This window comes from Myotis nattereri, assembly GCF_964212035.1.
Source record: "Myotis nattereri genome assembly, chromosome: 6".
Taxonomy (NCBI): domain Eukaryota; kingdom Metazoa; phylum Chordata; class Mammalia; order Chiroptera; family Vespertilionidae; genus Myotis; species Myotis nattereri.
In genome coordinates this window covers 69032389-69045144 of record NC_138081.1, presented here as the reverse complement: position 1 = coordinate 69045144, position 12756 = coordinate 69032389, and the positions used below count along the sequence as shown (strand labels likewise).

At 40.3% G+C, this 12756-nt stretch overlaps 1 protein-coding gene across 1 annotated transcript in view; it reads left to right on the top strand.

Moving 5' to 3' along the window:
- The window catches only part of GRM1 (glutamate metabotropic receptor 1), a 304715-nt gene that overhangs the window by 235222 nt on the left and 56737 nt on the right, over positions 1-12756 (top strand). Inside the window, exons 4-5 of the mRNA XM_081093945.1 lie at positions 6528-6774; positions 10983-11151. Of these exons, the coding sequence (XP_080950071.1) occupies positions 6528-6774; positions 10983-11151 (416 nt within the window). The remainder of the gene's footprint in view (positions 1-6527; positions 6775-10982; positions 11152-12756) is intronic.

The window sequence follows — 12756 nt, the reverse complement described above, 5'->3', positions numbered from 1 at the left end:
AACAAGACTCTATATTGGTTATCAGAAGATGCTATATTAGATGCTAATTAAATACATAAGAGATAAGTAGCAGTGATTTTTAACCTGTGTGGCACAAGAATTTTTAAAACATGCAATACCTGACTATTTAATCAGGGGCACTGATCTCTTTTCTCTTAGGTTGTCAAATAAAAAATGACAACCGCCAACACAACAATAGCCATCTGGTGTGAATAAATCAAAATTACCCCTATTTTGTGTCATATCAGCAAAAAAATATATTTTTTGATGTGCTGCAGAATTTTAGTAATTCGTTTATGTGTGTCATGAGATGAAAAAGGTTGAACATCAATGATAGAGTTTTCACAAATAGTCCTTGTGTTTCTGCAAAACCCACTCTGACCTATTAGTTAAATCTAATCACAGTAGCATGAAACAAGAGATAATAAAAAGAAACACACCATTGACAAGAACTCACAATGAACCATAATCACACTAAATCATGAAAATCCCTTACATATGTAAAAGAAAGCATGTTTCCTATTACCCATAAATAAGCAGAAGTGATGCTATGAGCATAGATACGCCTCCTTAGAGACTGGGAGAGGCTTGGCAAGGCTTCTGACCCAGCAGGCTGCTGAGAAGGGAGTTGGTTCCTGATGAATTTTAACAACATTCTAACTTCCCACATTGGCTAAAGCAGCCAGCTCTCTGTAACATACTCCATCTCTACAATTACCTGCCAAATGCTTACTGCAGACCTGCAAAAGATTAGTTACTCCAGGGGGAGTGGTTTATAACTCCATTCCACTGTTTTATGCCAGATCAATAACAAAGGCAAAGGCGCACATCAAGCTGCCCTTGTTTTCTCTCTGTAGACAAAGAGCCCCCCAGTTCCACGGAATGCTAAGAACTGATCCTCAGCTTCACTTCAACATACCAGCGATTGCCCTCATTTCTTTTTCACATACACCATATTTTTTGAAATACACATTAGCTAAAATACAATTGTATTTTCAGGGAATTGAAAGCTTACCATAATTATCATCAGTTTGCAGGGAGCATGCTGTTCATGTGTTATACAACTGGGGGATTTCTTTCTTAACAATAGATTGTGATGATGTGTTTAGAAAAAAATGCCTATATTGTTCACATATGTTAGAAGCAGGTGGGTTTAGGCAATAAAAATTCAACTAATAACAGTGATAATAACATGTGCTCAATTAAATGATATTTTTTTCTTCTCTTCCATCCTACATAGGGGTTTACTTACATTTTAATAAATGAAAAAGGAGAAATAGTGGAAGGGTCATATTTTTCTGTGATGTGAGCAGAGGAAATTTTATAGAGGAAAAAGAAATTACAGAGTCAGAGGAAACAAAAAACTCATAGGCCTTAGACTTGAGCATGGATGAGGCTAGACCAGTGGTCGGCAAACTCATTAGTCAACAGAGTCAAATATCAACAGTACAACGATTGAAATTTCTTTGGAGAGCCAAATTTTTTAAACTTAAACAATATAGGTAGGTACATTGTTATTAACTTAATTAGGGTACTCCTAAGGCTTAGGAAGAGCCACACTCAAGGGGCCAAAGAACCGCATGTGGCTCGCGAGCCGCAGTTTGCCAACCACGGGGCTAGACTATTGAGAATGTAAATTCTCTCTGGAAAAAGTATTAAAAAAATTTAGCAGCCTAGGCCTTCAAGAAAAATTGAAGGCATTTTAATTCTTTGAGGTAATTATTTTAAAATTACCTGATTCAATTTCCTTCAATTAATTTAACATTTGGTTCCTTTAAAGGAGAATGACTTATTTTTTTTGCTTGATATTTTAACAATATAAAATAATTACAACCCTCTTTGTATTTCGATATGAATTGAGATTATACAAAATTATTTATTGAGTGTATAATGCTGTCAGATAAAAGAAGGCAGTGGAGAGCTACAAATGCCAAGGAATCAGAAAAATATTTTCTCCAGGGACAGTTATGTTTGCCAATGTTTCCCGTAATACTTCTTTGTTTTAAGGAACGTCTTGTCTGTTACGGGACTGCTCCAGTGCTTGGGTAAGGATGCTACTTGCATGCACAGTGCTGCTTGGGGGGCCCAGGTCCAGCTCAGGAGGCCACTGACTCTGTCCTTGTTAGCTGTGTGACCTTGAATTCATGCCCCATGAGATTTCAGTGTGACAGCCAGTGTAATTCCTTTCCAAATTTGGATCCAACTAAGAAGTAGAGCCAGGAGTCAAATGATGATAAAATATGTCTTATTAGTCATGTGATTATGTGCATAGAAAACAAAAGAATTTGCCAGAGAACCAACCAGAATCTTTGAGTTTTGTCAAGTGTCTGCCTCCCAGTGAGAGAAAGGGGCTGAGCTGAGCATGCCCAGTTTCTTTTTGTCAATATCCCAATAAGATGAGTCCCCTTTTCTTCCCATTAGGTGAGCTAGAAAGCCTTGGTGTTACTCAACAGGCGCCTCTTCACAAAAACAGACGGCATTAATTGAAGGGAAAGGAGGGCATATTTTCCTAACCTCTCTGTGCTTTAGTCTTCCTCCTTTGTAAAATGGTGATAATAGAACTTATCTCACACAGCTGTGCAAGGATTAAAAAAGATCCTAGTAGCACTGAGACTAGTGTATGGGAATGGCTTTGCCAAGTACCAGTAAATGTGGAATTGGAGAAGCGAAGCATAGAAACTTTAGCGGGGAAAGAGAACTTCAGAAAGATAATCCGATCTGCTTGTGGTGTTTTGTTTTGTTTTTAAACTGGGAAACAGAGACCCAAGGAGGTGTAGACCCTTGCCCAAGTTCCATGGCTCATTGTTGACATATTATGGCAGAACTGCCTCTGGGTCCCAGGTGTCCAGATGCTTAGCCCAGAGTTCTTTCTGCTCTGCCACTCTGCTGAATAGCTGTCCTAACTGCCAGTGGATAGAATTACTGACCCTCCTCCCAACCACCATGAATTTCCTGTTTCCAGAGGGTGCACCGTAGGTCCCTACCCCGTGGAGGCCCTGCAGGCTGCTGCTCTCAGGCAACAATTTATAGCCCTTGTTGTGGGTTCACAATGAGAACAAGATTGTTATTTTAGAATCAAAGTAGATATTTTCACAATCCGTTGTGAAGTACCAGGCAGGTATTCTTTTGAAGGTAAATAAACACAGTAAAGTATAATTATTTGATTCCATTTAGTGTATTAGAAAAGGTAAATGCCTTAATGACACCCTAGTGGTCTATAGCAGTTAATACACCATAGAAAAATGAATCATAAAACCCCCTTCTCTCTAATAACGCTTAGACTAGTGTTATGAAAAGGCACTAAACCTTAGGGAATTAAAAATGTTTTCCCCTTCTTACCAAGTGACGATATTATTAGTTTGGATATTCTATTCACACTGGTCAGGAAAACCTGTAAGATATTCTGTTGGTTTGATGAGAGATCCTTGCAACATTATCTGGGGCAGTTGCTATGGCAAAGAGAATGGTCCTGTAAAGGCCAGATGATTTTCTCTCTGTCACTCCTTCCCAAATGTTAGTTCCTACTGAGCTGGGTGGGAGCGGAGGAGTTCTTACTGATGGCAGCATCCTCTTCACGTGTGGACCCAGTGGACTGACAGGGTAGGCAAGTGCATGGGCTCACTTCAGATTGACAAGCTCTGCAAGCTCTTTGTGTTTATTTTGGAAATGGTATGAGTTACAAATATTCCCTGGAAACATGTGCCTGGCCTCCTGGCTGTCTGCAGGATAAACACTGACAGGATGGCTTCTCTGTCATAGTTTGCGGTTGATAGATTGCACACCAGTGCTTCTAGTCAGAGAGACAGCTGTGCACATCTGAAACAATCTCAGGGAGAAACCCCAAACCAGCTTGACAGCGATACTGGTGACAGCAGGATGCCCTGCCCTCTGTCACCAGAAGAGCACCGCCTCTCTAGATTTCTGTACCTGCACTTGTGCTGCTGCTGGGTATAACAGAAACGCCAAGGGTCAAGGGGCATCTGGATGCCACCACCTTTCCCTCACTCGAAAATGGCAAGATGAATGTCTGTTTGGCAAGATTATCGTGAACTCATTCTGTGAGTATCGTACAAAGCAAACACCAAACAGTAGCAAGTATAATGATGTGTTCATCTCTTATTAAAATTAGACACATGTAAAAATTTTAAATTAATAATATTTTTACTGATTTTTATTGCATCTGTATGTATATATACATATGTATAACATCACTAAATAGATACAGTTAGGGAGCAGCGTGGCTCAAGAGATGTGTCACCATTTGACCAATTTGCCTTGTTTACCCGTGTTTCCAGAATAATCGTCACTCGCTTGCTTCACTTTCAAAAGTGACCCAGTTTGGACAATAGTTATGTAATCACCCTAGATACGGATCAAAAGGAAAACTGACCTCAGGAAAGCCAAGAACTCTTATAGCCTCTATGCTGATGAATAACACATCCACTAGACAACCACAGCTTAGGAAATTTGTACTGGGGACACCAACATAATTTTTAAAATATATAAGTTATTTAAATCAGTTACCACAGCAAAAAAAAACCCAAAAACAAACTCAGTGTCCATAAGGCTTGTCCAAAATAGGGAAGTTTCTTTTTGGTGAAGATCTCCATGTGTTCATTTTCATATTTTGTTAGTTTGCGCCTGGATCGACATCAATAGCTGCAACTTCCAGTGGATGGCTTTAGTATTGACGAGAACCCTTGAAGTGGCTGCTGCCTTGAAGGCAATTTTGCCACTCGATTTTTGTCTATTTTTTCCCTTTCCTTCTTTAAGTCCTGCTAATTTCTCTAATTCGACCAGTTTTTAACATTTGGCTCCAGCACCTGGGGGTTTGGGGCAGTCTTTAAAGGCACGTTGAAAATGTATCAAACACAGGGCATCAATCCATCTCTTTTATGTCCTGATATAAATGAGATGGAACGGCACGCAAACTAACGTTGAGAGCCAGGGTTCTGGCTGACAAACGTAAGTTACCCCATTTCAATGACTTTACAGTTTTTGCAGGATGTTTGCTTTCTGTTTTACGGAACTCTCTATACTTATTTTTGTGTGGTTTGATTTTAAAATGCCCTTTCTGCCTCGCTTTCTCCTTATTTCCTCTTAGAAAATGTTCTTTTTCCAATTGGAAAAATAATACTTTAGCAGATCACACTTTAACAATTTCTTATTAAGCAACAGCTTCCTTAATACTTTGTGTTGCTCTCAAGTTCAGGAACCTTAGTGTCCAGCGGCCTATTTAGGCTAGAACACAAATGTCAGCTGGCCGGGGTGCCCGGAGCCTCACGTTGTTCTCAACCCCACGTGCAGATGAACTCGCCAGCTTTCCCAGCTTCTCCCACTATCAAGTCAAGTGGGGAGGGAAAGCCCGCTATAGAGAGAGGCAAATTTCTGGAACTAAGTATAAAACCTCTGAATTAGCCGAAGCCGGTTTGGCTCAGTGGATAGAGCGTCGGCCTGCGGACTGAGGGGTCCCAGGTTCGATTCCGGTCAGGGGCGTGTGCCTGAGTTGCGGGCACATCCCCGGTGGAGGATGTGCAGGAGGCGGCTGATCGATGTTTCTCTCTCATCGATGTTTCTGACTCTCTGTCTCTCTCTCCTTTCCTCTCTGTGGAAAATCAATAAAATATATTTAAAAAAAACAAACAAACAAAAAAAACCACCTCTGAATTATGCCAGTGGTGTGTTCCAAATCTATTTTGTTTCCCAAACCCATTCCTTTTATTTCAGCAAAGCCAATTGGTCTCTGAATTTCTCATCCATGTGTAAGTGCTGAAGTTTAGACTTCTGCTATGGAACTCATCTATAATGCAGTTCTGTTCTTTAGAAACTGCTTGGCCCTTGGGGAGCCTTTGATCACCTGTGACATAGGCAGAGATTATTGCAGGATTTTTGAATTTCACTGGTAAAAGCTAAAGGCTAAGGTATATAGTAGGACTCTTCCATCAATAAATTATTTTACCTGAGTTTCTAATAACAAGCAAATCTGATTCAAGTATTTTTGTACTGTCAGTCATATATAAGAAGAGATTCATACTATGTAGCTCTTCTTCTTGCTCTGGGTTTCTGTGACCCTAGAGATCACCCAAAGAAAATATCAGGGTTTTGATAATGCACAAATTGATTTACTATGGAGTGTGAGTTTCTATAGAGGCTATCAAGAATATTTTTCCAGTACTACGATATAGAGAGAATTTTAATATAAGTCTCCATGAACCAAGAGGTAATAAGCGCTATTCCCATTGCTCCTTAAGGATTTTCTTGCAATATTTGAAAGGTTTTGTTTTTGTTTTTCTTAAATTTTCACCTCTATGGAGTCTGTTTTATATGTTATAAAACCATTATCGAAGTTAGAAAATAAAACCGAATAAACTATTTGCACACAGAATATACTAGAGCTAGTTGCAAGCTTGAACAGGAGAGCTTGGCTTTCCTTTCCTCTGAGAGCCTTGAAAAGCACTGGAGAATTACACCTGCAGGCCTAGACTCCATTACTGCAGCCTTGGCAGCGATCTGATTTTATGTTACAGGCAATGAAAGCTTAGAAGAAAACTACGTCCAGGACAGTAAGATGGGCTTTGTCATCAATGCCATCTACGCCATGGCCCACGGGCTACAGAACATGCACCATGCCCTGTGCCCCGGCCACGTGGGCCTCTGTGATGCCATGAAACCCATCGACGGCAGCAAACTCCTGGACTTCCTCATCAAGTCCACGTTCATCGGTGTGTCTGGAGAGGAGGTGTGGTTTGATGAGAAAGGAGACGCTCCTGGAAGGTAAAGCCGTCTTTTCTGTAATGGATCTGAATAACCTGTGACCCTCCTGACACAGACAGATGGCAACTCTGGCTAGCTTTGGTTCTATGGTTTCTGGGTGTCATGAGCAAAACAACTAGAAGTTAAAGAGACAAGGCTAATATTACATGGAAATTATACTTTAAAACATTGAAACACTTATTGTAAACATGCACAATACTGCATCTTGCCAGTACTACACCCCTACCCAGCTATCACTCAGAATACCTAGACCTCCTGTGAGCCCCAGAAACTAAAGAGATGGCACCTCACCAGCAGGACTCTCCCTGGCACTGTCAGCTCCAGGCCAGAGCAGCTTTCTGATTGACTGGTCCCAAGGCCAGTCAATTAAAATATTTTAATATTGCACCTGCTTAAAGAGCTTAATATATGGGGAGAATGAAGTCCGACACATGTATTCTTTTGTCTCAGGCTAAGGAACAAGAAAGGAAAGAATTTTCTTTGTGGTATTGAGTCTCTATGGCTTCCAAAGAATTAAGAAGCAAAGGAAAATTACATATATATATGTTTTCCTTTTCCCTAAGTCATTTTATATTTAGTCTGTTTTATAATATCAGTTAGCTCAAATTTCATTGGTACATAGAGAGTGATGTCAGTATAAAGAGTAGTTATGTTTGTTCATATGACATTTCCTAGACAAGGAGTAATCAGAATAGTGACATAGGAATTAAAAATTGCAACAGGAAAGAAAAAGGCCCTTGGCTTGGCTGCTGCACAGGATGCTCACAATCTTTCTTTTCTCTCTCTCATAGGATGTTTTTTCAGAAAGAGAGATTTTGGGAAAACATATGCTGTATTAAAATGGAATATCAAGTCATTTAATCCTCATTGCTATAAGCATTTCTTTATCCTTTTTACATCTGATAAAGCCGAGTGTCAGAGAAACTAAAAAATTTACCTTAAATCACACTGAGAGTAGCTGGTAAAGGCAGCGCTGTGTGAGTCTAAGGCTTGTAATCTTTTTGCCACATCACTTTACCTTTAGCTAATCCTAAAATTAGTCAAGGTTTCTGGCAGTGTTCTCAATGTCATTTCAAAGGCACTGTAAGAGACTATTTGGGAGAGAATACTGTAAGATACCCTAAATAATTCTCCACATATCTCCTCCTTTCATGTAAGTGTGACGTTCTACATTTAGAGAGTGCCTTGTGGGGCCAATTGGATTCTCTCTGTTAAAATTCAACAGCTCTTGGAAAGATAAATCATCTAAGTAATTGTCAGCAATTAAATAACGAATTTATTAGATTTCTTCCAAGCTTCCATTAGGCGGGAGCAAGTTTAGGTAAACATGTGAGTGAGATGGATGGAATGATGGAAGGTCTGGGCACGTGGAAGGTTTCCAGGTGCTGAGCACCTTAGGAAGTAATACCAGGAGGATCCAGTGGATCTGAGATTCAGAACAGAACTTCCCTATGGTTATAATGCTGCATTCCACTGGAAACTGGGCTCCGTAAAGGATCAGATTTGGAAGGGAAACCTCCCTTCCGGCAAAGGGTCAACTGCATTTTAGATACCCCATAAATATGCATTTTCTCTTCCTCTCTCTATTTGTAAATTATTCAAAATATTGGGACACAAGGTTAGCTTGTTTTTTTTTTCTTTCTCCATCTTTAATTGTACATTTAAATCATGGGCTTTCCCCTGGGTGTCTTTTCAAGGATTATTTCTTCATGCTTGAAATTGATCATCTTCTGTGATCAATTTCTGTTTCAATCAACTCCCTCTGCTTCCATCTCCTGTCACAACACCGTCCAAGCTTTTGGATCCTCCTGTAATTATTTTAGCTAATCATCATGTAACATGAACCGGATGCATTGAGAGGATGTTGTCAAGTTGTAATTTACAGCATGAGGAATATTCCAAATAAATGCCAGCGTGCTGGCAGGCAGGGACCAGGGTCAGGAGAAAAGAGTAGTGTTCATTAACACATACAGCAAAGGGGGAGGCCTCTCTTTAGTAAGACAGTACTTTTCCCTTGGTATCTATCAGAGTGTTTTTTTTTCTTCCCCCTCTGGCTTTTGGGATTTTTAAAAAACATGTTTTCATACCAAAAAAATTGTGAGCTTTTCAGGTTTTGCATGCTAATGAAGTGTGAACTGATTTCTTCTCTTCTAAGAGCAAATGAGGAAGTTGAAATAAAATCTTAGGAAAGTAATTTATAGGGAAAAGATATTCTAAAGCTGGCATTGCATTTAAGCCTTCATTGGAAGTACCTACATAAGATTTAATGATGTAATATGGAGTAAAACATAAAAATTAAAGGACATGGGGAAAAGGAAACCATTCTTAGTGAACATTCACAGCAGATGCTATAACCATGAGTTTAAAATGGAAAAGAATTGGAGGTGTAGATTAGTATCATTGATCGGTAGAGTGAGTGTGAACCATCACCCTCCAGTTAACACATACATGGATATTGCTCAGACAGCTACTCTGAAGAACATTCGGGTGTGTCTCAGCAGCCAGGAAAATAAGAACCCTCTGGTAGTCAAAAGTCAGAACAGCCAGGAGATGAAACTGTAGGTAGGTTTTGTTCACCTAGAAAAGTAGGAGGAAAACTTCCTTCACTCAGTCTCCCCTCTCCCTGTAGGGGACTGCTATTTATAGACATTGCCAGAATCTGGATGTGAAGAAGCCACTAGCTACCCTGTGGGCATTTGCACATCGAAAGCAGGAAGAAAAGCCAATAAAGTACATTAGTTGTGTAAAGAACTAGGCCAGATACAGCCAATAGGTTTCAGATACCAACTAAGGTAGCTTCCTGGAGTTCTAGGCTGAGGAGGATTCTGAGTCTGAATCCAGTTTGGAAGGAATTCCAGGATGGATTAGGTAAGGGCCTTGGGAGAAGGGGGAAAAGAGCTGAGGAAGAGAAATATGTGTTGGTTAATTGTCATCAATTTGTTTGGATCAAGAGCAAAGAGCAAGAAACAGTGCCTCTCACCTTCTAGCTTGGGAGGTTGAAACCTCATCACAGATACTGCAGAAAACCATCCCACTTTGCAGAATCAGCACAGCAGAGTCAGGCCTTCATGAGTTATAATTTACCTGGAGTCGATAGCAGCATGCAGAGAAGATTGAGAAATGCCAGAACATTTTCAGTGCTGAGGGATAAATGGCATTGCCAGCACAAAGATGTTCTCCCGCTTTCTTATGATCATAGAAATAACCAGAGTATTGTAGGGCAGTCATAGAAATACACATATGACTGATACATTGATATTGTCTTACATATATGCCTTTGTTCCACCTGTGAAATAGTTTCTTACATACCTTATAATTATAAATCCCCACAAGAAGCCCATGATCCTTAAGAAATTTAGTGACAATCCTAAGTGGTTTAACCTAAGGTAGAAATAAATGTTAGAAAAGCTATTCCAGCTCATGCATTGCAATGCCAAGTCCTGACCTGTTTCCATCACACTGGGGAGTGCTCTCCACTGCCCAAAGTGGAAGTTGCTGAAGTCTGGCTCCCAGAACACACTCAGGCTGGAGAGATGATTTCTAAATGCAGATTTTGCTGTTGTGTAGCATTGCAGCTTTTGAAATTACTAAAATCAACTGGAATCACTTATTTGGATTCAGAAATGCTTCTCCTAACCAGGGACAAAACCCGTTTAAATGTCAATGTGCAAGATGATAAATCCCCAACATCCTTGCTAATTAAAGATGCATTTCTCAGAGTTCTTGCTCTAATCGCACCTAAAAGAGACTCCAAACTTTGTAAAATTCATCTCTTTCAATCCAGTGTAATGAAAATGGCAATTGAATGTAAAAAGGAAAATTGGAATAAAAGTAGTTAAGTCAAGGAGTTAATGTACTCCAGACATGCTACTTGTTCAAACAATGATGCAGGGCATAATGATTTGGAGGAGATGATCAACTCGGCACACAGAAATATTATTTTGGAAAACACGCATAGAGAAAGCCTAAGAATACTGTGTTCTTTAGCAAATATGGACAATACACAGAAATTGAGAATGGGATACACATTTTTTAAAATCAGTGGAAACGTTACAAATAAACTGAAATATCAACAGTAGCTGGTGTTAGGACAGGAGATGTTTTCAGCCTTTATTTCCCTTCTCTTTGTTAGTATAGATTTACCAAATTTCTTTTCTTTGTACATTATGTCCATATTCTCCAAGACACACATGTTGTTTTCTTTGTAGGTATGACATCATGAATCTGCAGTACACTGAAGCTAATCGCTATGACTATGTACACGTGGGAACCTGGCACGAGGGGGTGTTGAACATTGATGACTACAAGATCCAGATGAACAAGAGTGGGATGGTACGGTCTGTGTGCAGCGAGCCTTGCTTAAAGGGTCAAATTAAGGTAAGCCAGCCACAAATGCATTCTCAGACGGTGTTCACGAGGAGGCCCCCTGTCTGGATATAAATAAAAAATGCACAGATATTTTTCTTAGACAAGACTATCCAGGAAGGATGGACCAGGCTTACTGCTTTTGTGCTTGTGGTTAGCTAAAATTGAAAAGACAAAGGAAGATTAGGAAATGGAATAGGAAAACCATTTAAATATTTGGAATAGTCTTTAATTGAATCACAATGATGACAGAGGATTTTAAAATGCAATATGGAAAGCAGGGGGGTGCATGATCAGTTTGAAAACTGAAACAGATATAAAAGTGGAAACCAAAGCAAATGATACTGCTTAGTTGTAGTTCTAGCTATTGTTAAAGAAAGCAGGAGCTGAACATTGCTAAATAAGCACATAACTAAAACAAAAGAAGCTGAATGAGGTAACACAGAAGTACTGCTGATCATTTCTCCACCAAGTTCTTCCTTCGCTTTTCCTGAAACCAGTATTTTCTAGCCGAGAGAGTCCTCACTTTCTATTATCAGATGCCTTTCCCCCAACTTGTAAGTAACCATGATATGACTCCATACAAAAAACTAGAGTAAATAAGCATTAAATAATGAGCATTTAGCCGGATGTGCTAGAGAGAATTCTCAGTGAAGAAGACATAGAGACAGTGCTCTCTGTATCCCGTGCTGTTTAAAACCAATCTGGGTAATGCACTCGGAGATGGAGTGTGGGGGCATGATTGTGAGCTGGCAAGGGTATTGATTAAATGACCTAACAGGTCTTTCTATCTCTAATTTTCTGTGATCCGTCTCTGGGAGCAAACAGGCTGCCACATAAATGTCGCCCCGCACAGCTGGAGCTGGAGTAGGTGCCCTGTGTGGCTCTGACCCTCTCATCATGAGCCATGGCCATCCTGCTGTGCCATTCTCATGAGCTGTGCACCACCCACGCAGCGGTGAGGAACACTCAGGTGTCTAGGGCAAGAGGCGACTCATGCAGAAGTGTTGGTGTGGAAACTGGGAAAGCCTTATCTCTCCTGATCAAAGAAGATAGAGATTTGCCACCTGCAACATCTTTTGGCAGCTGTCCTGATGGACTCAACCTCCCACCGACACCAGCCACTTCGAAGATGAAACAGACTTCTTAGACAAATCATCCTAGCTTTCAGTATCTTGTGCTTTCTCTGCAATATGATGATGAAAGGATTTAATAATTGTCATGACAACTCACCAATCAGAATTGACTTCATTTTAGTGCTGTGACGGGGTCCTGGAGGCCACCCACCACACCCATGGGGAGATTTGAGCGAGGAGTCCTATAACGCTCACATAGCGTGGGGTATTGAGGAGGCTTAAAGATACCATTAGTTTCCTCTCAGTGCTTACGTGTTTCAGGTGTGTAAACACAGTCACTGTGTATGAGCTGAACATCTGCACTGCTTCTCCCCAAGAATACATTTCTGATTCTTGTCCCGATGAAATTCTTTCGCATGAGACTAGTGAAGTGAATCTGAGGTGGCACATAAAACGTGGAGAGTACATCTGTAAGTGAACAGCAAGTGTTCTGCACATATGATACTCTCCCTTACCAAGCCTGCTGTGGCTTTCCATGGTG